This window comes from Corvus hawaiiensis, chromosome 17, assembly GCF_020740725.1.
Source record: "Corvus hawaiiensis isolate bCorHaw1 chromosome 17, bCorHaw1.pri.cur, whole genome shotgun sequence".
Taxonomy (NCBI): domain Eukaryota; kingdom Metazoa; phylum Chordata; class Aves; order Passeriformes; family Corvidae; genus Corvus; species Corvus hawaiiensis.
Window position 1 is genome coordinate 14,804,390 of NC_063229.1, and position 23,601 is coordinate 14,827,990.

Below are 23,601 nucleotides of genomic sequence, written 5' to 3' on the forward strand. Positions count from 1 at the left end.
TTTTTTAACTGTAACTCTGTTATGGCAAAAGATCCCCCAATGAGAGAGTTTGGAATTAGGTGCAACCTATGAGTGAAGAGATAATCTTGAATTCCATTTAGAAAAACTTCAGAAAGGGCCACGGGAGCAGTGCTCCCTCTTTGCCTTTAAAGCTCAGGTTTCTTTCAAGAGACAGAGAACATTTAGGTGCTGAAGGATCATGTAAAATCCCTGTGGAAGTTCATGTCTGGAGGTGCTGGATAAATTAGAGTCATTCTGCAACTCTTGCTCCTTTATACAACAGCCCAAACCAAGACCTTGGAGCGGAAGTTGTGGAGTGGTCTGAAAAGCTGGAGCTGGATTCAGATGCAGATCTGAATTTCCTAGTGGTTGCCTGTCTTCCATCTGTTTGTATTTGGATGTCTCTTAGGATATAAGCAGCAGTTCTGGAGTGTCACACATGAATAAAGTGGATAATTATAAAATTAAAAGATATAACATGCTTCTAGGGGAGATAAGACTACAATTAAAGAGTATAAACAAAGCTGAGTCTGATGTTCAGACTGATATATTTATTCATTAAATGTAATAACATAAACAAGACTATTAACTGTCATATTTTAATGATACTGTACCCTGCAAAACATACTCAGGAAAAAGTCCTATTGACTTCAATAGCAATGCCACATAAATTTAAATCATGGCTGCAGTAAAACAAGATGTCATCGTTCTTACTGAAGGTTATTTGTTGTAAATATCCCAAAATGTTAAAAAAACACAAACCTGTAACTCACTGAACTAGGGCTGAGCTCAAATGTTTTATCTGTAAATCTAAAGAAAGCCAGTGGGGAATGCAGAAACCTGTTCCCCAGATAACTGAAATTCAGTATTCCCAAGAGGGGAAAGCAGCCAGGCAAAGCTGCTGTCTATCCCATGTCTCTCTGGAAAACACTGGACATATTTTTGCCCAGGAGATGGCAAAATTTGAGCAAATGTCACTTCATATCAGCAGTGTTAAGATCAGATTCTGACCTTTTTAAATATTGTTAACAGTCAGCAAGAGAGGAAGCCTTACAGCAAAAATTTCTATCTGGAAAATGTGCAGTAACTTGCTTGGGGTAAGTAAAAAGCCAGTCTGGAAGGAGAAAAAGGGTTTCAAGAATTCTCCCTTGCTGTAACAGCATCAGTGCCAAGAAGATGCAAAACGGGACCATTGGAGTCACAACAATTCATCCCACTTTGCACAGTCCCTGCTCACCCTGGGCACCAGGCAGGGCAGAGGCAGCTCTGGTGTGAACAGCACAGAGGTGACCTTCAAAGGGGCCTCAGCCCAAATTTGTGACCTGCACTGAACTGTGAATGATGATGTCAAATGTTTCCTTGTAGAATCCCTCATTAAATTCCCTGGCGTTCGCCGCACGCTCAGCGTCACTTGAAGTGCCGAGAAAACGAGCGCTCACTGTGCCATGACAAAGGCCATTGGTTGCCTCTTTACTGAGCCTGATACATATGGTGAAAACATATTGACTAATTACTTGCCATTTTCAAAAACTGAAACCACTCCAAAGCCAGGCCCAGGATAATAGAACAAGATAGAGAACGGAGAGTAAGGACTGGGAGAACGGGGAGGGGGAACAGCTCAACTCTGTGACTGCTCATCCCTTATTCAACATCTGCTTTGAAATATGCAGAGAAACAACATCTCCCTGCTCCAAAGTGCTTAATGAAAAACAGGAAATTAATGCACCTGATTAGTACAGCTGCTCCAAACAGAGACTGGCTGAAGTTCACAGACAGACCCAGCCTGCTCCCACACAGGAGCCTCCCAAGGCTGGGATTCAGCTCCATGGTGCTCAGTTTCCCAGTTTTCCAGGGTTCTGGGAAGTGCCCCAAAGAGGCAGGGAGAGCTCTGGGCCATGGTGATGAAGCACTTTGAGGGAGATGGATTAAAAGGGGAGATGGATTAAAGGGGTCAGCATGGAGCGTGAGTCACTGAGACACAATTCCCGTTTCAGTTTTGCAAACACAAGCAGTCCCTCCCAGCACGGAGCCCCTGACAGGATCCCCCGTGCACAGCCTTCACAGGAGCCTTTTTAGTGCCATCTCACTGCCAACACCTCCCAGTCCTGACAAACCAGTCCACTCAGCTGATGAGGAATCTTCCCTAAGTAGTGGGATGAACGTTTGACAAGTTAATTTCAAGGTAGCTCATGGAGTAGAAGCAACGGAGAGCTACACAACTGTAAAAAAAGAGAAATGTTGCTGGATAAATTCTGCCAGTAATGGATGTGTAACAGAAAATACACTTAAAATTCAAGCTCTTTGTATTAGAAGACAGGCTCTTTGGTTTTGAAGGAGGAATTGCGAGGGCTCGCTGGAGCTGGGGTTAACAGGAGTACAATTACCGCTATTAGAGTTTTATGATTATGAAACTTGTGCTCCTGTATCCCCAATTTAGAAATAATAGGAAATGCTATGGATGACTTTTAAAAAAATCAAGACAATTTATATTAAAAAAAAAATCAATAATTATTCCCTTTTATTTTTCCTTTAAATAATCCACATAATAGAAATCAGAGACCTGAATAGGATGCCTAAAGTTAATGGCATTATTAGACAGAGAAAAAAGGAAAAGTGATCAAAAGTTTGACCCATTTACCAAAAAGTTCAGTCTGTAGAATCTTGCTATTCTACCAGTTATTATTTTTTTTTAAATTCAAGATAACTCTCAAACCATGTTTGGAGGTTAGATGTAGTCATAAACAGAGACTCAGAGCAATTCTTGAACATTTCTATTGAGTTGCTATTTTAGAAAGACATAAATAATCTGATATCTTTCATAAAAGCTTCACAAGAAGTTTCATTTTCCAGCTTAGAAACTAAAAATAAAACACTTGAAATGATTGATTTTCCTTTAAGGCAACCGTGGAGCCTGAGTTGAGAGCACCACTGGTAAAGTCCTGGTAAAACTCCTGGAAGAATTCCCAGCGTTTTGAACAGGACCAGATATTGTTCATATTGTTTTTCATTCTTGTTCTAAGGTAAAACCCTGAGTCGATCATCACAGTTTTGCCCCTGTTGCATGAATATGAAGGTTTAACAGAACGGCTGCTCTCCAGGGAGTGGGCAGAACTTTTTTCCATGGACTTTTGAAAAGCAGTTTGCCAAGCTTCAAATCCTGAGGCGTGAAAGCTTCTTTCCCTGCTCTCGTGGAGTTCCACCTCAACTTTCCCCCAAAGCCTGGGCAAACAGCTCAATTCTACATAGAAGCAATGAAGAGAAATCCTATTTTTATTTTTTCTTTTTGTTCAAGTCATTCCCAGGGCAGTGGAACCTTCCCTGGGCAGCTGAGGAGCCGCTCCCTCTGCCCCGGGGGAGGCAGGAACGGTCCATCATTAGGTGCTAACAAGTCATTTTAATGCCTTTACTCTTTCCAGTCAGGGCTTTTTTAACTTCCTGGCAGTTTCCCAGCAGTGAGCACCCTGATGGAGCCCTGAGTGCCCTGCGGGAGGGATGAGGGAGGTGGGATAGCGCATGGGAAGCTCCTTTGGACGCTCCGTTCCCTCTTGGAGCATCCCCGCTTTTCCCGGTGTTTAATCCCTAAGTACAGCCTTGGCTGCCTTGTCTGCAAAACTGCTCAGCGAAGCCAACCAGGGAGTGCCTGCCATGCCTGAGAGTGGCACACAATGGGCCGGGAATGCCCGAGATCCTTCCCGCTCCTGCTTTTCCTATCACTGAACACAGCCCATCACTCGAGTCACAAGCAGGGGCTGGGAGGAAAGGCCAGTGCATTAAGACAGCACATAATTGTCATCTCTGAGTTTCTGACATTAATCGTTTTACTTAAAGAAGCCAGTGGAATGGTTTTTTTGTGTCCCCCCCCACCTCAAGTGACAACACCCAGGAGATAGTCTGGATAAAAAAATTATAAAAATAAAATTTAAAAAAAAACCTCAAAATTTTTTGCTAATTAAAAGTAATGTGTTTTCCCATTTTTTGGCAATTTGATAACACAAAACACTTACTTGGGGGCCACAGGGGGAAACAAACTGAGACGGATAAAAAATGTTTTGTGTTCATCCAAGCAAGACTATGTTAATGCACATTATCCCATTAATGCACATCAACATCGGGAATAAGCGCGCCAATGCAAGCAAGAAGCATACACTTATCATCATTTGATAACATGTTTAATGACAGATTGACGGTTGATTTGCAAATGTGAACTGGCATCAATGTTGCTAACTTCAGCTTCTGCCGCCTCCTCTGCTATGCCAGCATATTTATGTGCATAATTTGATTTCGCAGCCACACTGTTAGTACATTTTTAATATTAACTATGCAAGAACAGACAGCCGAACTTAAGTTGCACTGATGGTTTGAGTTCATTAGATTGAAAAAGATGGGCAATGCTGACAAAGATGGAGATGGCAGCGCAACATCAAAGAGGCAACACTTAACAAACACACTCCATTTTGAACAAACCGAACTAACACATTTCATGTTGTCGGCTGCAGCAGAGCCCTTATGTACAACAGCAAGAAAAAAATATGCTCCTGCCCTGGGCATGCTGATAGCAGCTCTGCAAGGAGCTCAGTAGGCCCCTGGCCGCAGAGCTGTGAGATATTTCACTCATCCTTTGCAGGTAAAGGGCTGATTCTGAGCCGATGGCCGAGTGACAGCAGCAGAACTCCGCGGCCCCGCACTGGAGTTGCTCCTGATTTACACCGGGGCGCGGCAGAGCCCGTCCCCACTCTCCTCCCAGCGCTGGCTTTCCACAGCTGGGATTCTTTATGATGAATAATAAAGAGATTTTGCTGAGAGCTCAGCTCCTGCATGAACAGAACTGCAAGTTCAGAGCCCCGGGGCCTCACGCTGTGAGGGGTGGGATGTCCTTCCCGTGTCCCCGGAGCCAGCACCCGGCACTGACACTCCTGGTGACTGCCTCTCCTTTGGTGATCCTGGGCAATTCAGCTCTGCTCTGGAGAGAACACGTAGCAATGAGCTGGGAGGAGAATATTTCATCCTCTGCTCACATTAATGTCTGGGCATATACTGCATCTAGTATGAATTTGCTTGTTGTGCCACAATATATAATAAATTTGAGGCAGTAGCTTTATGGTGCACGTTGTAATTTTCACTTTTATGCTACAAAGTGACCATCCGCAGCATTCTGACCGTACAACCCGAGCCACTCCATGCAGGACATAACATTAGCACCTCTGAAGCACGGGCAAACCATGATTTAGACACACAATTAGATGGACCAGGTCCGCAACAATTCTCAGCTGCCTGAATTACTGCTCAACAGCCTAAAAACATATAGCACATAGGTCCCTGCTCTGCAGAGCTTTTAAGAATGTTCTTAAGTTTGCCCCTAATCAGCAAAGCAACTCTTACAATTGCTGCTACTCAGAGATTACTCCTGGACCAGAATCCCATGGTGCTTGGACCACTGCTGCTGATCCCCCCAAGGAGTGCTGGACAAGGCCAGGGTCATTAGGAAGCTGTGATTAAATAATCAACATAAAGAGTTGATTATTGAATTTAATCCTGGAGACACTTGCCAGGGTGGGACACTGAGTAAGGGAGCACGAAAGGACCTTCATCGATCTGCACCAGGCAGCAGCAGGAGGATTCCTGGTGCCCCTGCCCTGCTGGCAGCTCTTGAGCCAATGCCTCCTGCCAGCATGCTGCCCTGGAAAAACTGCTTCCTTTACTGTCTGCTGTGAAAGAAACCTGAAGCTCTCATTTCAGTAAAACCACTTGTGGAGGTCTGTGCTCTTTTTACAGACAGACCTGCATTGCAGGGAGAACTAATCCTAATTCCTACGCATTCTGTTCAAGAAGCTGTTAAGCAGCTCCAGTAGCTGGTGCTGTACAGACCCCCAAAGGGAGGAATATCTGAACAAACAGCCTGGAGACCCTGGCACATGTGTAGTTGGCTCTTTTTGAATCTGTGGATGCTTTAGGGTCCAAAGCCCACAGCAGACACAGTGCTGAGAAGGTGCTGTACTGAGGGCTGGAGGATCTCTGACTTACAAAGGCACCAAATAATTTCCAGTGACAGAGGGCACCGGGTAGATCTTGCTCATCCTAGTGGGGACACAAGAGACCTTGGAAGCTTTCTAAAGAGTGAAAGAACTAGAAAAAACAAAGGAAAAAAAGGGCCAGCAGAGACAAGTGCAAGAATGAGGCCGTGCTCATCTTATTTTGCTGTCTTTTAAGATAACACCAGATTATCAGTGGGCGTTCAGAGAGGCATAGGAGCAGCAGGGTGAGCCCTGAGAGCTGAGCAGCAGAGGAGGAGCTGGTCAGCTCCTACCCAGCCTTGATAATTGTCCTGTTAACAGCCTCGTGCTGCCTCCTCCTTACCTGGGCTGGAGCCACAACCGGGAATAAAACAATTGGGAATAAAAATTCATCCCGGGAAGAGGAGCTGCGGCCACCACTCCCTCATGGTGGTGGGACAGCAAAAGGGACAAGAGCTGTCTGCAGGCTGTAGGAAGGCTCCCCCACCCAGCCCTGGCCCAGCACAACCCTGATGTGCTGCTGGCACTGCAGGGAGGGCTCTGCAAGGGTTTCCAGCTCCGCATTTCTGCTCAGGACTGCCCCAGCTGCTGCTGTGCCCATGCACGTCCAGCACTGGCTGTGGGGAGCTGCAGAGGACAGAGTGAGTGTGACACAGCTGGAGGGACCATTTGTTTTCTCAAGTCACAATTATCTCTGCTACCACATTTGTGTCCTCGCTCTTGTCTCGTTTTAAGTAAGTTACAATTCTCCCACTCTTGTTACTGAGTAGATGCAGATGCCACTTTGTTCTGTGTGATTTATAGCCAGTAGCTAATGTTCAGCTATAATTCCCCATTTTAGACATGAAAAATAGCCTGTAATGCTCAACACAAGGGCCTCTCAACAATGATATATAATTTAAAAATTAACACGAGGACAGAGGAGCCACGGGATTTTGAACTAGGGACTCTCTCATTCAAAGGTTAAATCTCTACAAGGTGAGCTAAAGGAATTAGTTGAGTTATTAAGTAAATGCCTCTGTTCTATTTTCGCAGTACATTAGCTGTTGCAGCCTTTTCCAGTTCGGTTGTGTTCTGCCCCAGCATGTTCAAAGTGCAAATGCTCATGGCACTGTGTTCACACATTTGCTTTTTTTCAACGTCAAACAAACTGGAGCTGCTCAGAGCCAAAGGTCAAAGTGGAGGGTCCTTAAGGAAATCTCCTGGGAAATGATGTGATTGTTCTCATGTCTTTATTGTGTATAAAATCAGGCTTCATACGTGGCTCATCCTTTCCAAGCATCTTAAAACTATAAATGAGTCATGACTCATTCCTGCAACACCTAAGTTATGCAAGTGGTCCTGCTAATTTACTGGAATATCTCGCATAACGAATCATTTCCAGGATCAAACTCTGAAGCCTCGGAAACCTCTGAGCTATGAAGAGCTCCTTTAGAAATAGAGAAGTTAAAACCCAACCTCACACAATGAGGCAAAAGCAGCACAGGGGACAGAACCTGCATCACCTGACTCGCTCTGCCAAACTCAAGCCATAAACCCCTCTTTTGGCAAAGCTCAGCAACTCAGAAGGCTCAGGGAGCATGGAAAGGAAAAGAGCTTGGCTGTGGAGAGGTTTGGGAGGTGGCATTCCTTTCCTGCCTGCTTTCTGTTCCCAGTGAGGTGCAGCTCATCTCCTCGCTGCCTCCTGCTGCACTTTGGTTAATGGTCTCGCCCCAGCATCAAATATTACATTTATGGATTACAAATTTATTGACATTTGACATTTGCATCAGCTTTCACCTGATCAACAGGAGCTCTGACTGCCAAAGGGAGTTATTATGGAAGATTTCAACAGCCATGGGAATGCCAAAAAGGTCATTAAATCATATCGGGAAAACAATGTGTTCATAGCATTCATACATTTAGTCTTGCCAGTAAATCTTCTGGTTGATGCTTGGACCACCTACTGATGATACTCAAAGAAAAGGAGAAACAGGGAGAATTGAAGAGATGAATTAAATTAAAACCAAATGACATGACGCCTGGCACAGTGGGATCTTTAATTTTCTACTCTGTGAATCCAGAATAAGCAAAAAAAGCAAAACAAAGCACAGTGGCCTGACTTTCTCGGAGTAAATTCCCTCCATACAGGCAGGGCTCAACTAAATAATCCTGAGTAATGTGTGCACCCCACATTATTGCATGAGATTTGTATGTGGGAGGTGCAGGATTCAGAAAACATATGGCACATGGAAAACAAATGACAGGGTGTGCTTTTACACTCGTGCTGGCTATACTTATCACTCTTGTTGATATTTTTTTCCAGACGTGAAATATGAATGTAGGAACTTTTACCTTAATCTCTTCAGAAAAATACCCAGAGTTAATTTTTTGTGCATTTGTGATTTACAGGAGGCCACTACATAATTCCTGGGAGAGCAGAAAAGACTTTAAAAAGCACGGATCAAATAAACACAATTACCTCCCTCATTGTTTTTTCCTTGGATGACAAACCTGGGTCTTGCACCATAAAAACACCCAGGCCAACAGATCAGGGCTCCATGGAATTAGAGAGGGAAGTGAGTTACTGGACTGGGAGCCCACCCACAGCCTGTCTGTGCCTGGCCAGTGCAGGCTGAGCTCCACTGGAGGCTGATCCTGAGCTGAGCGAGCACAAAGGAAGTTTTGAGTTTGCCCTTCTCTGGTGGAAGAGCAGCGTGTTCACCTGACATGAACACAGGCAGAAACAGACCATGGCATTGTCATATCCCAGAAGGAATCTTCGGTGGTGTCCCTTGGGGTGTAGATGAAGAGGTGGGAAAGAGGAAATGGCAGTCTCTTTGATATAAGGGACGTGGGCAGCCATGAGGACGCAGTTCCAGAGGAGATCAGTGCCAGCAGCTTGTCCTGGCCCCCTAAAACAGCTGGTGTGGTGTAGCCACTGCTGTGCTTGGAGCATGGACAACAGAGGTGGAATGAAGAGTGGCAAAGGGAATGGGGCAGAAAAGTTCTCCCAACCCTTGATTTGAAGCAAGAGAGAGGTGGAGGTAGACCTGCATGGAGATATTGATGGGCAGCCACGCCAGGGCACCAGTGACATGGGCTGCGGTAGATACCCCCAGGTCACCTGGGTGGTTCATGGTACAAACTTTGGGGGGGTCAGAAATGGGGAACGTTTGTGAGTTTTCATTAAATGACTGAAAACAGCAGCTTCACACTGGAGTTTGAACAGTTCTCCCAGAGGAGAGGGCAAACCCACTTCTGTGTGCACAGAGTGCAGAGAGCATCCGTTCACCCTGAGGCCTGGGATCCTCTGCAGCTCAGGCTTCCCAAAGGAGGAATTCCTTCTCCTTCTTCTGGAACAGCACTGAGCAAATGGTCTTGTCTGGCCCGAGGAAGGGCTGGTGAGGAGAGGCAGAATCTGCCCTGCACAGACCACGCTGTGCTTGGTCTGACACAGCTGCTGGAAGAGGTGGAGAGCAGGGGAACAACCACATCAAAGCCACTCCAGCCACCTCTCCTTTCCTTTCAAAAATGTCACTGCGGCACCCTCCGCCTTCTGTAACAATGTTTATCATTGTTCTTCGATTGTCTGGGACAATAAATGGTTAGAAATGAGCATATATCACCAGGAAATCTCTGCCTGCCCCTTCCCCCAAGCAGTGTCATAAAAACGTACAAATTCACATTAATAATGAAGTGCATTTCCCCGAGAAGCCACTGTGTATCTCAGGGAGAGCAGGCAAGGTGGCAGTTGCTGCAGAGTTTCCTATTAAAGAGCAGAGCAAATACTCATAAATCTGATGAGGGGCCAAAGCACATGTTAGGGCTGTCTCCCTCTTAATGGAACCTTTTCTGAAATGAAAAAAATATATATCTCGATACATTCAGGGTATTCATTAGACATGACAACCTCCTCCGCTCCCCACGGCTCCCTCCCCCACTCCTGCATGTGCTGACCCCCGGCAGAAGATCTGAGTGCTGGCAGGGAGGGGGTTTGGAGGGGAGGAGGAACTGTTTGGTTTTTAGTAAAGGGATTGTGTAAATTTGCTACAATGGACAAGTTCCCTCCTGGCCCTGTGTGTTCCTCCTTCCCTCCACTGCAGCCATTCCCAGGGTGTGCTCCTCTTGGATACCTGGGATCTGCTGCTCCCCACAGCCAGCCCAGCTGTCCATCCATTGGGAATGAGAGCCAACAGAGCCAGTGCTGCTCCCCAGAGCAGGATCCTCTTGCAGGAGACCTCTCCTGCCCCCTCACACCTTTGAGGGCTCAGCCAACTCGTGCTCCTGGGAAAACGCGATTCTCCAGGCACAGGGGGACAGCAGGATGAGGATCAGCCCCCTTGGCTCCCTCAGCACTGGGATTTTGCTGCCTGGTGTTGTGTTTTAATGTTATCCTGGCTGGACACCCCGGGGAGGGTGACATGCTCTTGGAGAAAATCCACAGTCCTGTTTAAGCTGTGAGCTCTGTACTGGGTGTTTGTCCCACCCCATTCCCCCGCTGGCAGGGAGAGTCCTGGGCTGGAGCTGCCCTGGTGCAAATCCTGCTCGGATTTCTGCAGGACCCAGCACAAAGGCCTGATCCCTCCTCTCAACAGACCCTGCCTGATGCACAAACACACCCAGCTCCAAACTGAGGGGATGGGAAGAGAGAGCAGAATGAGGCCTGAAGACTACAGCTTAATAATAATGAATTATCTGTTCATTATCCCAATAAATAGTGAAAAATCTCTTCCTCCTTTCCTCCTCCCATGAAGCCGTATCTATAATTTTCCTCATTTTCCATCTGTGCTCCATCATATTTGCACTGAGTGATCATCCTGCTAAATTACATTATTTTTATTGAAAGGTGCTTTGGAGGGCTGGATACTGATCATGCCTTTTCTTTTTGTTATTGATCTTTGTGATTTGATTGCTGAGGTGTAAAATGTATAAATAAGACTCAGGTACCCTTCCTTTGAAATCTCACCAGGTAAAAATGTTCTGCTATAGATTATGAAGGCTGTAGCATTTAATAATATCAGGCACAGCAAGGAGAAGGCAAGATTTTGATGTCCTTATGAATAGTGAATGCTGGAGGAGGCTGGTACTGTTCAAGGTCAGTTAAAATCTGGTCGAAAGTTGCTGTTTCTTTGTGAGCAGAGGAGCTCCTGCCTCGGAACTGCCACATGCAATGTGTTTGCACAGAGCCCAGGAACAATGTGGGCTGACCCAGCGGGTTGGAAGCTCAAATGCAATGTTAAATAATACTGATCTTAATAGCAACACGTAGTATTCCTAAAATCCAGGAAATCTGCATGGATACATCAGCGCTGCCACACTCTGATGGATCATCTGGCCTGACCCTGCTCTCAGGGAAGCCAAGAACACACTGTTATTGGATTTACAAGGACCAAGATTGTCCTTGATGGCTAGACTGAAAAAATGTTATCCAGGAAAATTTTGAAGATTTAAAAATGTTCAGTTAAAAAAAAAAAAAATCTGGATCTACCACTTCAGGGAAACAGTGATAAATTTCAAAGGATTAGGGGAACTGAGGCTTCACTAGAACAGGATTATTTTGAGGGAGGAGTGACGGATTGGAGGTAGTACCTTACTTCAGCAGGATTTTGCTTCAGCAAAAAGGCCAACCTGTTTCTTTTCCTACCTCTCTCTCCTCTTCTTCTTTGTTTATCCCAACAAAAATTTATTTTAAAATGGAACTTCCCCACAGATTTTCTCTTCCCATTGAGAAACCATCCTTTATCCAAAAAGACATTGTCTGGAAAGTCCCATTTGAATGGAAAGTCAACACATCCATGGGATGAACCCTCTTTTTCTGGCTGATGACATGGGGAGCAGAACCCTTGGTTTTGCTCGTAAATTCTGCTCACAAAATTTTGGTGACACTACTGCAAGCAGCTAGATCCCAGCATGTCTGATTCTCCTGAAAGGGTCTCTCAGCTTCTAATATTTGTTGCTAAGAAGAAATGAAAGTTGAAGAGCAAACTAAATTCTCTGAAATAGAATTTTGGACCACTGATTCACAAAATTGTCCTTGACCATGAAACAGCCATATTGGCTAACAGTGGAACGTGATCAGAGCAGCTCCTACTGCTTCAGAGGGATGAGAAAATAAAATCCAGAGAAGAAAAAAATCTTCTATTTTGGTATACTTAACACATACAGTTATCTACGTGTCCTATATATCATTTAACAAATTGCTTTGCAATTCTTACAGGGCGTGGTATAATGACTGATTTAAAATCACTGCATTGCTTAAACTGCATTGTTCTTCATCAAGTTGAGTCATTTTTATGTGAAGTGTCAAGCTCTCTAACAAATAACTGCTGCCAGACAAATCAAGTTCCTCATCTTAAAGCTACGGCTAAATAGTTTATAGCTTTAATCTGCTCACTGAGGTGTGCAGTCTATGACAGTAATTATAAATGCAAGGAGAAATTATAGCTGAATGCTTTAACTGCATTAGGAGCCATTTGATGAACAATCATGATTGCCTGCTCATTTTCAACAATAGAGGGCAAGTTAGTGTCAGTGCATTAGAGAATTTTCAGTTCTGCTCTGCTCTTTCTTCCATTTACCACAGAATGTCAGTTGTCTCCTATAAAGTAGAAAAAAAGCGCCGCAGAAGCTTTAAACTTGATGGTTAAAAAAAGACAAAGGAGGAAACAGAGAGAAAAACTGTTTATCATTATGACTCATTTTTTTTGTTTTGTTTTGCAGCAGCCTTACTTTCAAATTAGTTCATCTCAGGTAGCTGCCTGTTCGCTTATCAGGGTCTTTTGAAACAGAAATCCCCCCAATCAGGCTGGTTAATTTGACTTTATTGAGACTTATTTCTATCAAAAGTTGTAGCTAAGGCCACAGAGAGCCTCAGCCAGTGACCAGCTCCAAGCCAATCTCACCTGCCTCTGAAGTGACAAATACAATTGTGCCCTGCCTTTTTCCTCAGAACAACATAAAAATTCTAATTCGGTTGAAGAAATGAACAAATGTTCTTCAAGGTGGAAGTCAACATGCAAATTACTTCTAATTAAAGCCATGTTTCCTAATGTTCATGGGTTTTCTATGAAGAACAGCAATAAAAACAAATTTGAAGTGGGTTAAATGAAAGAGAATAGAGATGTCTGATTGTTGTATATTACACATAATCTTACTTTATATTACTAAACCCATATCATTTAGAAGAATTCAGGAAAACACCAAAGATGAATATAAAAGAGATATATATACCTTTACATTTAAGAAGAATTTATGGCAAATTTCTTATAAACAGCCTCACAGAGGTCTTAAAAATAAATCCATACCCATAACACATTTTTCTAGAATACTAACCCAGATTATTCATTTATATTTTTAATGATAGCTAACATTTGACAATATAACCTCTACTGGTAAATGCCACTGAAATATAAAGTACTTTATGTATTTCTTTACTTCAAGTACTCTTTCCACTGTTTTATTTCCATTTATTTCAATCTATATTCTCTATTTTTTTGCCTATTTCACTACAATTTTGTCTTCAAGAAGGAAACACAAATGCATGTGTGTGTTTTAAGGATCTCAGCTTTATATTTCTCATTTCTAAATACTGTGCTCCCTCTGTTATTATTCAGATGTATACTAGATCTAAAAAATAACATGGTAAGAGTAAGTAAAGTCTGAAAATCCCTGTTATTTGATTTAGTCTCCTTGCAGATTTGTGAAGAATCCGTATGAATAAAGTCTGGCCTCCCCACTCCCAACCTCGTCAGAACTTCGGGAGGCTTTCGGCTCCGAAACTGTAATAAAATCTTTACAATGCCATCCCAAATACCCCATCATTTCAGACAATTTGTGCTATCATGCATACCAACTGAAATTATAGCTCCAGATAACAGTGCTATCACTCTGCCATTGCAATTTAAATATATTTTTTCAAAGGTAAGATACAACCTGCATCTTGATATAAATTAGAAATGGATGAGTATTACGAGGACAGCAATTTCTCGGGATCCAGAGGCAGGAAGGACAGTCCCTTATTTATGTAGTTACACATCACCTGAATAATATGTCTCTGTGCAGGTTATTACAATGCAGAAACCACTTTTTTTTTTTTTTCCCTTGGAGATTTTTTCTCCCCCTTTGTGTTTGTTCCTCCAATCCTCAGCAGCAGTAACGTGTTTATAAAGGTGGGTGTTTGGTTTGCCTCTGAGTAATAACATGGTGCTTTTAAGACCAAATCTGAAACATTTGTCATGCATTAAGCCATGAATGTGCCAAAATAACTGTTGTATTAATATATCTGGCAGATAGCTTTTGTTTGATAGTCCCCAAATTATTGGTTTGCTCTGATATCTCTTGTGTGAAAACTATGAATGGCAGAGTCTTAATAATCATCAACTGGTGGGGAAGGAAACAAAGTATGGGATGTTTATTCCTATCCAGTCTCTCAGCAATGATGATTTGGAATGCCCAGGAAAACAAGCAACATTCTAATGTTGGGTTAAAATGCCCAAATAGATACTTTAGGGCATTAGCCCTATTTAGAAAACAAACTCCTTTCGAGTGAGATGGAATTTTGCTGGCTAAAATATGCAGGAAGCATAAATCTCCTCCAGTGCAGACAGCACGAACAAGATGCATGCAAAACTTAAATCTTACTGCACTTGAACGCTGGCGTTGTACTCCATGGCAATAGCTTACATTACCCAGCCCAAAGTAACCCCTTGATTAGTGGTTTAAATTATTCAAAAGTAGCCTTTTTAATGGAGCTTAAGTGACACACAGCCCTCGTGCCGGCTCTGGCCACAGAAAGTGTTTCCTAAAGCTTCATGAATATTTGCAGCAAACAAATGGGAAATCTTCCCCCAAACGGGGGTTGAGCCCCTGTCCCCTCCATCAGCCAGAGGATGGCCACAAAGCCAGGTGGCATCAGTGACAACTCACAGCACATCTTTCATTTTCACCATGTGGCAAATTCGTTTTCTGACTGTTATTGAAGTAATGAACACGTTGGAGAAAACCTGGATCTGCACGTGATTGTTCTGCAAACACAAGCAGAGCCTGAGTCTGCTGGAGGAATTGCTGGGAACAGCTAAACAGAGCCCTCCTGGAAAAAAACTGGTTAGAACAAAAAACTTCTATTTGGACTTTTAGTTGATGTTCTGCATATTTATTTAAATCAAGAATATTCAAGTTTGTGAATCAAGTAAAATTAAAAATGCAAAAATGGTGTGGCATCTGAATATTACATTACATGTTATAAACATTGGTTGTGGCAACTGGTGTATCTTGCAGCAAAAAAAAATAGCAACACTAATGTAGCAGTATCCTACTAACAGGTCTTGGAAATATTAAGCTTGTAAAAAATCTCAATTAAGCATTAACTCCCCCAGGTTATATGAGAACTTGCACTGAAGTCAGTGATGTTTATGGATTTACTTCCACCAACACAAAGCAAAATATAATCAAACATCTTAAAGATTAAAAAAGGAATGATGGAGAGAGAGGTTAAAATGATGTGACAAAAAAGGCCACTCACAGTAGCAAGTGTTTAAGTAAGTGTAAAATATTAAAATATTTTACAAAACTGAACATCCAAATATCAACAGAAGAATAACTGAACTTCTAGATAGGAATTTTTCAGTTATTTGTAGATTCTTGAGGCTGTGTTTGAGATTATGAGAAACTTAGAATAATTGAGATTTTGCTAATTTGACTTTTGAATTGTCTTCTTTTTCCCCATCCAAATCAGATTTATTGGTGTGCTAGCACTGAAAGAGGTAATAACCTTTTGGGTTTCAGTGCTCTTTATCTGCTTTTTCCATTCTCACTGCAAAGAGTAGCACTTAGTTCTTGCATTCCACACGGAAGTGCAGTGGATGTGAAATGATTTATTCTTAGGAGCAAAAGAGAAATGGGCAAACAGCTATTTTGCAAATACTAAGCAGCAACATTTCTCTCTAGGGCTGTGTGGATTTGCATCGACCAAATTCTCTTCCTGAAAACGTTATAAAATGGATGTGTACATGCGAGGGAGGAGCAGCGCAGCATACACGATGCATTTTATACTGTTTTCCTACTTTTACCAAAGCACGGAGCCTGACGGAGCCTCCTGGAAATGCTGAAATGAAAACTCACTATAGAGCATGCATACCTTAAGAGTTATTCTTCATCCACTTCTGCTACAAACTGTGAATGGTGTTCTGGTGACTTGCTGTGTGTTTTGCTTAGATGAAGTTTTACTGCATGTTTGCTCGCAAATGTCCGACAGCACAACTTACATTTGAACTTAGAGTCTGTGTCCTCTTCTCCAGCTATTGTTTCAGGAGATCTTTGAACTGAAACTCTGGAGATTTCTTGCTCTACCTTGGTTTGCTGCTCCACAGCCAGCCTGTTCATGTCTTTCATTTGGAAACCTAGGTGGGATTCTAAGTGGCTAATGTAAGTAGAGGGGGTTCGGAACTGAGATGCACAGTCGCTGCAATAAAAGACTGGATGTCCTTTGTCCATGTTTTTCAAAAACTTTGTTCCTCCGGTTTTCCTAAGTTGATACTTGACATTTGCCAACCAGTGGCTGATGGTGGTCATCGACAGTCCAGTGAATTTGGAAATCTGCATACGCTCTTGTGGGCCTAGATCTGATAATAAATATTTACCTTCAGATGTCTGGAAGAGGCTGGAAGCAAACTGAGCTTGCAAAATGAGCAGATGCTGAGGGTTCCAGTTTGACTGTCTGCCCTTCCTTTTATGCAGAGTGGAGACTTCCGTGGAGACATCCTCGAAGCGTCGGACATCTATTTCCAACTTCATGGACGGGATCCTTGAGGATGCAGCAGGTTTTGGTGTGGTAGCTTTGGGAAGAACTTTGACCATGTCGGCGATGTCAGACAGAGCATGCTTTTGAGGTGGAGAAGTACAAGATTGTGCTTGAGCTGACTCAGCTTTCTTGCCTTTGGATTTGGTCAGGTCAATAGGCTGATCATTGTTTTCAAACAAATAGTGCCTGGAAACACTTGCAGGCTTTGGTGGGGTTGGAGCAGGAGATAAAACTGGCTTCTCCATCATATTTAGATTGGGTTTGTGGAACATGGAGATTGTGCTAGAGCTGGGGCTGCAGTTGGACTGAGGCTGTAAGGGCTCAGTGGCTTTGCCCAGGTGATTGTTCAGGACCGACTGCAGAGCGCTCAGGGGGTTCACACAGGGCAGCTCTGAGGAATGGTTGGCAGCAGCACAACCATTACTGAGAGAAGCTGCTGGTGGCTCCTTGAGGACTGGCTTTTCTTTTCCACTGTCCTCTTTAATTTTGTCTTCTTCTTTCAAGGGACACGGTTCTGACTTTTTTGGCTCCACAGAGGCTTCAGCTTTGAGGAGAGGTTCCCTCTCACTCTGGCTTAGCAAGGCCGGCTCAGCCTGGACACCTTCCTTAGCATAGTCCTTTTGTACCTCCTCCTTGTCCTCAGCCTCCTTCTTCACTTGAGTGCACTGGCTCATATTTGCTGAGATAGGGACCAGAGGCATCACCTTCCACTTGGGCGCTATGGGCCTCAGTTTATTGGTCATGGTTGGCCTGATTTGGAGCACCTGGGATCCCACAGGCAAGGACGGCTTGGCTCCCTCGGAGAGCTGGTAAGCTGCGTGGATGCTGGGATACGCACTCCAACTGGGAGCTCCGTTCTGAGCTTTATTGATGGCTGTTGTGACAGTGTTCTCCAAGGACTTTAAAATGTCCCCACCACCCTTTGAACCATCTTCTAAATCTTCTTCTCGGAGGTACTGGTATTTCATTGTGGGGTCCAGGGGTTTCTGAAGAGTGTCTTCGTACTCCTCAGTTTTCACTGCTTTCTCATCTTTGTTTGCATCATCAGCTTTATCTTTTTTGCTTTCTTTTTTAAGTTCAGAGGCAGGACCAATGCATTCTGCAGATGATTTACTGGTTGACTTTGAAACGGGGCTGTCATTGGCTGGTGCTTCAGACAGCGACTGCATTTTCTCCACAGCTAAAGGATCCAGAACAAGTTGCTTTCCTTTCTTTGAAGCTGAACTTGTGACTTTCAAGAAATGGCCAGTGACCATCATGTGGGTCGTGAGCTGCTGCAGGGTATCATGGGAGCTTCCACATTCCATGCACTTCAAAATCTGGGATTTGCAGGCCTCGAACTGCCAGGTGTAGCTGGCCCCGTTCTGGTACCCGTAGCGGTTGTTGGAGGAGAGCTGCAGGTTCGTGTTCTTCTGAGGAGAGAAGGTGTCGGAGAAGGACCCCGTCGTGGAGTCAGGGGAGCAAGGCCTGTTCACATCAAACACACGTTTCTTGGCTGGAGTGACCATTTTTGAAGAAATGGTTGGTACTGGCTCCTTCAAAGGCACTTTTTGGTAATGTTTTGTTTTTATCATATGAACACTCAGATCTTGAAGGGAATCAAAAGAGTCACCACAGAACATACACTTCAGAACTTTTTGTGCATCTTCCTTGTCCATGTCCTGGAAGGCCCTTTTCCGGGGCTTGGAGTAGCTGGTAGGTCTGTGCTTGTCCTTTTTGTGGTTGTCATCCTGGTAGTGCCCTGTCTCGTTCATGTGGACCGTGAGTTCTACCAAGGTGTCATAGGCAGCGCTGCACTGCCGGCAGCGGAACCGGCTGGCGCCCGTGAACACAGTCCCGCACATTTTGCTGCTCTGCCTGTAGAGCTGCACCGAGCTGAACAGGTTGGGCTTGGAGACAGGCCTGGAAGGTAAATTCTGCTGCAAGCTTTTGGACAGCGCGTCTTGGTGCCAATCGAAATCAGCTTTGTTCCCTCCGTTCCTGTTGTCACAACTCCTCTTTTCAGAGTTGGACAACTTGAAACCCAGCCCCAAGCCTGTCCAGTAAGAGTCCGACAGGATGTTGGCATAGACTGCTGTCATTTTATCCATGCAATCGTGTGTTTCGCTCTGGGCTTTGGGGTGGGTGCTGCTTTTGGGGTCCTGGGGCTCCCTGGAGCAGATGTTTTTGATATCTGCCACATGGTCACTACTGTCACTCAGTAGTGATTCGTTCTCTGCATCCTGGTTGGATATGTGACTGACAGGGGAATTCTGGAAACTGAAGTTCCCTTTCTGCTCAGGACCCACTTCGTGCTCCTCATCGGTGCCAGTGTCATTGCTGCCCTGCAGCTGAGCAGTTGAGTTGCTGTCATCGTCATCTTCTTCCTCCTCCTTTATGTCTTCCTCTTCCTTTAAATCTTCCTCTTGGACATAACCTGAAATGTAATGTCAATATATGAAACAACCTGTTAAAGGAGAATACTACAGTTCCAGTTTTCTAGTTTCACTGTGTATTTTCTTTACTAGATTTTGCTTTAATCTATAACTATATTCTCTGTTAGTTCTGGAAGTGAAAAAAAAGCCAAATAATGTCTCTTTTTTTGTGAAGGTTGCTGCATTTTGTTGGCAGATGATCATAATTCTTTATAACTGCCAGAGATCCCAAGTTAATAATTTTCCTGTCATGGGAGTATAATTCTAACTGTCCTGTAATGGGACAGTTGGAAAATTCGTATGTAAGAATTTAAAGTTTATACTAAAAGCTTCAATTCTGTGAAATTGTTTTTGGCATCAGCAAGAGAAAGGGTGGAATTTGCAAGGAAGAGAAGAAAAGTAAGTGCCATAATCTTCCTGGTTCAGAGCATCATCTAGGTACAGTGACCTTTTGCCACTTCATCACCTAAAATGCACTTTAGGATGTACACAAATAATTTATATGTCAAAATACAACATCTGAAAGCATTAATAGGCATAAATGAAACTCTTGTTTGTAAAAGTAATGTACTGTGTACCATAAAAGCAAATTGTTCTTCAGTAGAAACAAATCCATAAATTTCAGGGCAAGAACCCCTGGAAGTTACAGATTTGACAGAGGTAGACTGAAGCTAATTGTAAAACTGGAAAAGTAGAACAAATCCAGAAGGATTTTCTTTCGCAAATTAATTATTTAATTACAAAGATGAACTTGATTCTGGAAGAGTATATTTATTTAGAATCCAATTCCTTCCCATTATCTGAAAGTCACTTTATGGCTCTTGAACAACCTGGCTCACTTAAATTTGGTACTTCTGACCCAGTGATATCTTTCTAGCAAATCCAGAGGAAAGTGTTCTACCTTTCTGATGACCATCTGGACAAAGCCTTCAATTTTCCAATCCATTTGCATGATCTCACCCCTTCCCACACATGTTTGCCATCAGGCCAAAGAGCTGAACCAGAACCAGAGGAACTGTTCCCTGCATGAAGCTGCAGCACAAGAAAAGGGAAATGATGGCTCTCTGTGTGATGGGAGCTAAGAAATCCATGTGTCACCTTTACCACATCCTTCCCATGGATTTAGGACCTGCACTGGCCACACAGGCTTAGAGCTGGGCTTGGCTTAGAGCTGGACTTGGCTTACTGCAGGGATGGTAGCAGAAGGTGTCGCAACAAGAGGAAAAGACACGCAGTGGCTCTGAACAAATGACCTGCACATCACTTTAGCCTGATAAAATAATAACCACACAGTAGGAGGAACACTGTGCTCTTCAGCAGATGCTTTCAGCAAAGAAGCTAAATATTAAATGTTAAGTGCTAAATACTAAAAAATAATCCCATTAGGATTGTGCTGGGTCACAGCAAACATTAACAGGTGATCAGACTGCAGCAGCAGCAAAGAGCACTTAGACCTCAACAGTTTTTTCTCCTGCTTAAACTTTTCCCTAATAACCAGATACCACTTTCCCTTTGCTGTGTGTTTTTTGGGGGACCAAGGAGAAGGCAGGGACATGGAGGTGGCAGAAGGTCCCCAGGTGAGGAGCAGTGACCCTGTGACACACGGCCCCTCTCCAGGACATGTCCCAGTGCCAGGCACACCACACTGAGCACAACAGAAACAAGGAGGGGATCCAATGAAGGGATCAGACAAAACACAAAACAAAGAGCATTCCCAGAGCTTTGGGTTGCTGAAAATTGGATTCTCCATTCCAGCACCCATTCTTTGAACAATATTAACCCATTTTTCACCAGAAGGTAAGTTTTTCCTTTGGAACGTACATACAGTAGCTTATGCCTCACAAGATCCTTTGTCCTTCCCTAGAAAAAGCAGAAGTACCAGACAGCTGCATATCCCCCACAATACAGATAAAATTTGCTGCTTAATTAGGCATTGACATGTTTACTATAACCTTTACAGAAGAGTAACTTGTGCTGAGGAATCCTCTTTTTTTTTGGTGTCTGTGTAAGATACTGCCACAGTCTCGTGTAAGTGGTAGAAGTAACAAGTTCCAGTGTCTTCAGAGGGTTCACAAGGAAGCCAGGGAGGGACTTCATCAGGAACTGTAGTGACAGACAATGGGGAATGGCTTCAAACTGACAGAGAGGAGGTTTAGATTAGACATATGGAAGAAATTGTTCCCTGTGAGGGTGGTGAGGCCCTGGCACAGGGTGCCCAGAGAAGCTGTGGCTGCCCTGGAAGTGTCCAAGGCCAGGTTGGACAGGGTTTGAAGTACCCTGGGACAGTGGGAGGTGTCCCTGCCTGTGGCAGGGGTGGCACTGGATTCTGTGATTCCGTGATCCTAATTTACCAGAAAGCACCATCAAAATTTCACAAAACCATCAGTCAGAACTGTTTTAATGGTTTAGGGGTTTGGGCAGCTTTAAAAACACATTTCAGTATCCTCCTTGTAAAAGCATTTCTGTTTATGTAAATGATTTAAATTGCTGTGGGCATTTTAAGGACAGTGGAGACCAGTTCTACAAGACAACCTTGGCTACAAGAGATGCTCGTGTTCTTCCAACAGGGCTTTTTAGTAAGATTTCATCGGACATGAAGGGTTGTAGCTGGTTAACAGAAATAACATTAATTTAAGTGGACTTTGCATTATTTATTTTAGAAGTAAAGAGTGTCTTTTATCTGTACACCCACATGCTTTAAATGCAGTCTGTAATAAGTTGCATAAATTTTGCACGTCACACTGATGTCCATGTAATAAATTGTTGAGTGACCTGTTCTCTTCCCACCAGTTCTCCCCCAGGCTTATTCCGACATTCCAAACCTCTGAGATCCTCATGTGTAACTGTGTTACAGGGAAAAAAATAACATGAAAGAAATCCAAGCTCAGTAATTGGATGAATGCTTCCTCCCTTTCCTAGATGAGAATTTCCCCCACCAAAATTAAACCGGCCCAGGCAGATGTAAGATGGGAAAAGTGCAGTCTGAAGAAGTGGGAGACTCAAATTCCGCTATCCTTAAGAACTGACAAAACTCAGGAGCTTCAAAGCATTGAATGGAAGCAATTTTTGGCTTCCTAAATGGAAGTACTGGTTTAGTGCTGATTGATCTCAAGACAAGGTATGTCAAAATCACAACATCAGTAAGGATAATGTTATTATCGGGATAATAATCACAAATACAATTCTAAATTATTTGGTTTCTTAATTTCCCTCTGTGTCTTTGTGATAGGATTCATGGTAACCTCAGAAACCCGCTTCTCTAGGATGAGAGCTGCAATAAACAGCTGGTCCTTTATTCTTTGAAGAGGACATTTTCTTAGCTATTTCTGGAATACTTCCACAGAGGAGCTAAAATAAACCAGGTCCAGTTAATACACCTGCAAAAACTGGGTCTAAAACCACCCCCATGCACCTTGGAGCTGTGAGCTTTCCCTGCAGACAGCCTCAAGCCAGGCTCCAGTGGGGATGAATCCAGCACTGACACCAGGCCTCATCCCCTGACTAACCTGGGACTGGCACCACATTATCCATCATCCCTGGCCTGGAATTGTGGAGTGTCAATACAGCTGTTTTTCAAAAGTGTTCGTTCTGACTGTTGACTTTTCCACCAGCAGATACTATTTTCACTCAAATTTGCTCTTTTTCCATGTAAAGAAACATCTATTAATGTATATGTGTATATATATATATATATATATATATATATATATATATGTGTTTCTTTCCAAGACTGGAAAATTTTTCTTTTGCCAAGAGAAAGGACAGTGAATCATTGTCCAGAACAACTCTGCTAATCCATGTAAAACCCATGGCACCACCTGCACTTCTTCAGCCATACATACTCCAGTTTTCCTTGAAACAACATCATCAGAAAAGCAAACTCACAGTGCTAGAAGGTGATCTTGTTTCCTCCTTGTCTGGCTTCAGCTCAAACATCTTTTTGTGTTTGGCAGAAGCTGTTTCTTTCTCTGAAAGATTCCAAGCAGATAATGGATAATGACCACTTCTCATTCCTCCTTCTCCAAGATGTCGAACTGCATTAAGCACCCACAGACAAATCTTAACCTGGCTCTTTGTAGGAGTGCAGAGCTACACTTTCCTCCCAGTTTGAAAATCAGCTGAAGAGAGAAACTGGCAGGTGAGGGAAAAATAGTTCCCTACTCCATTGCATAACTCTTTATTAAAGACATTTTGGAATTTAATAGGATTAAAACCAATAGAGCACTCTGGAAAAGCAATTGAGTTCCATGGAAAGAACTCTCAAAATATGAAATTTGTCAATTTCAGAGTTTTTAAAGCTATGTTCAGAATTTCTGTACCGCAGAAATAACTTCCTGTTAAGTTCCCCAAGATGGAAGGAGAACACAGGGAAAGGTTCCTGAATCTGGCACAGAGA

At 43.4% G+C, this 23,601-nt stretch overlaps 1 protein-coding gene across 3 annotated transcripts in view; it reads right to left on the reverse strand.

Moving 5' to 3' along the window:
* Positions 1-23,601, reverse strand: part of TSHZ2 (teashirt zinc finger homeobox 2) — a 213,995-nt gene that overhangs the window by 64,545 nt on the left and 125,849 nt on the right. Inside the window, exons 2-3 of one of the 3 annotated variants that reach the window (XM_048321671.1) lie at positions 16,129-19,207; positions 4,194-4,960 (exon numbers count right to left, since the gene is read on the reverse strand). In XM_048321671.1, the coding sequence (XP_048177628.1) occupies positions 16,137-19,207 (3,071 nt within the window). In that variant the 3' untranslated portion in view covers positions 4,194-4,960; positions 16,129-16,136. Of the gene's footprint in view, positions 1-4,193; positions 4,961-16,128; positions 19,208-23,601 lie in introns of those variants that run through there. The other 2 variants (XM_048321672.1, XM_048321670.1) reach the window with 2 other exon arrangements.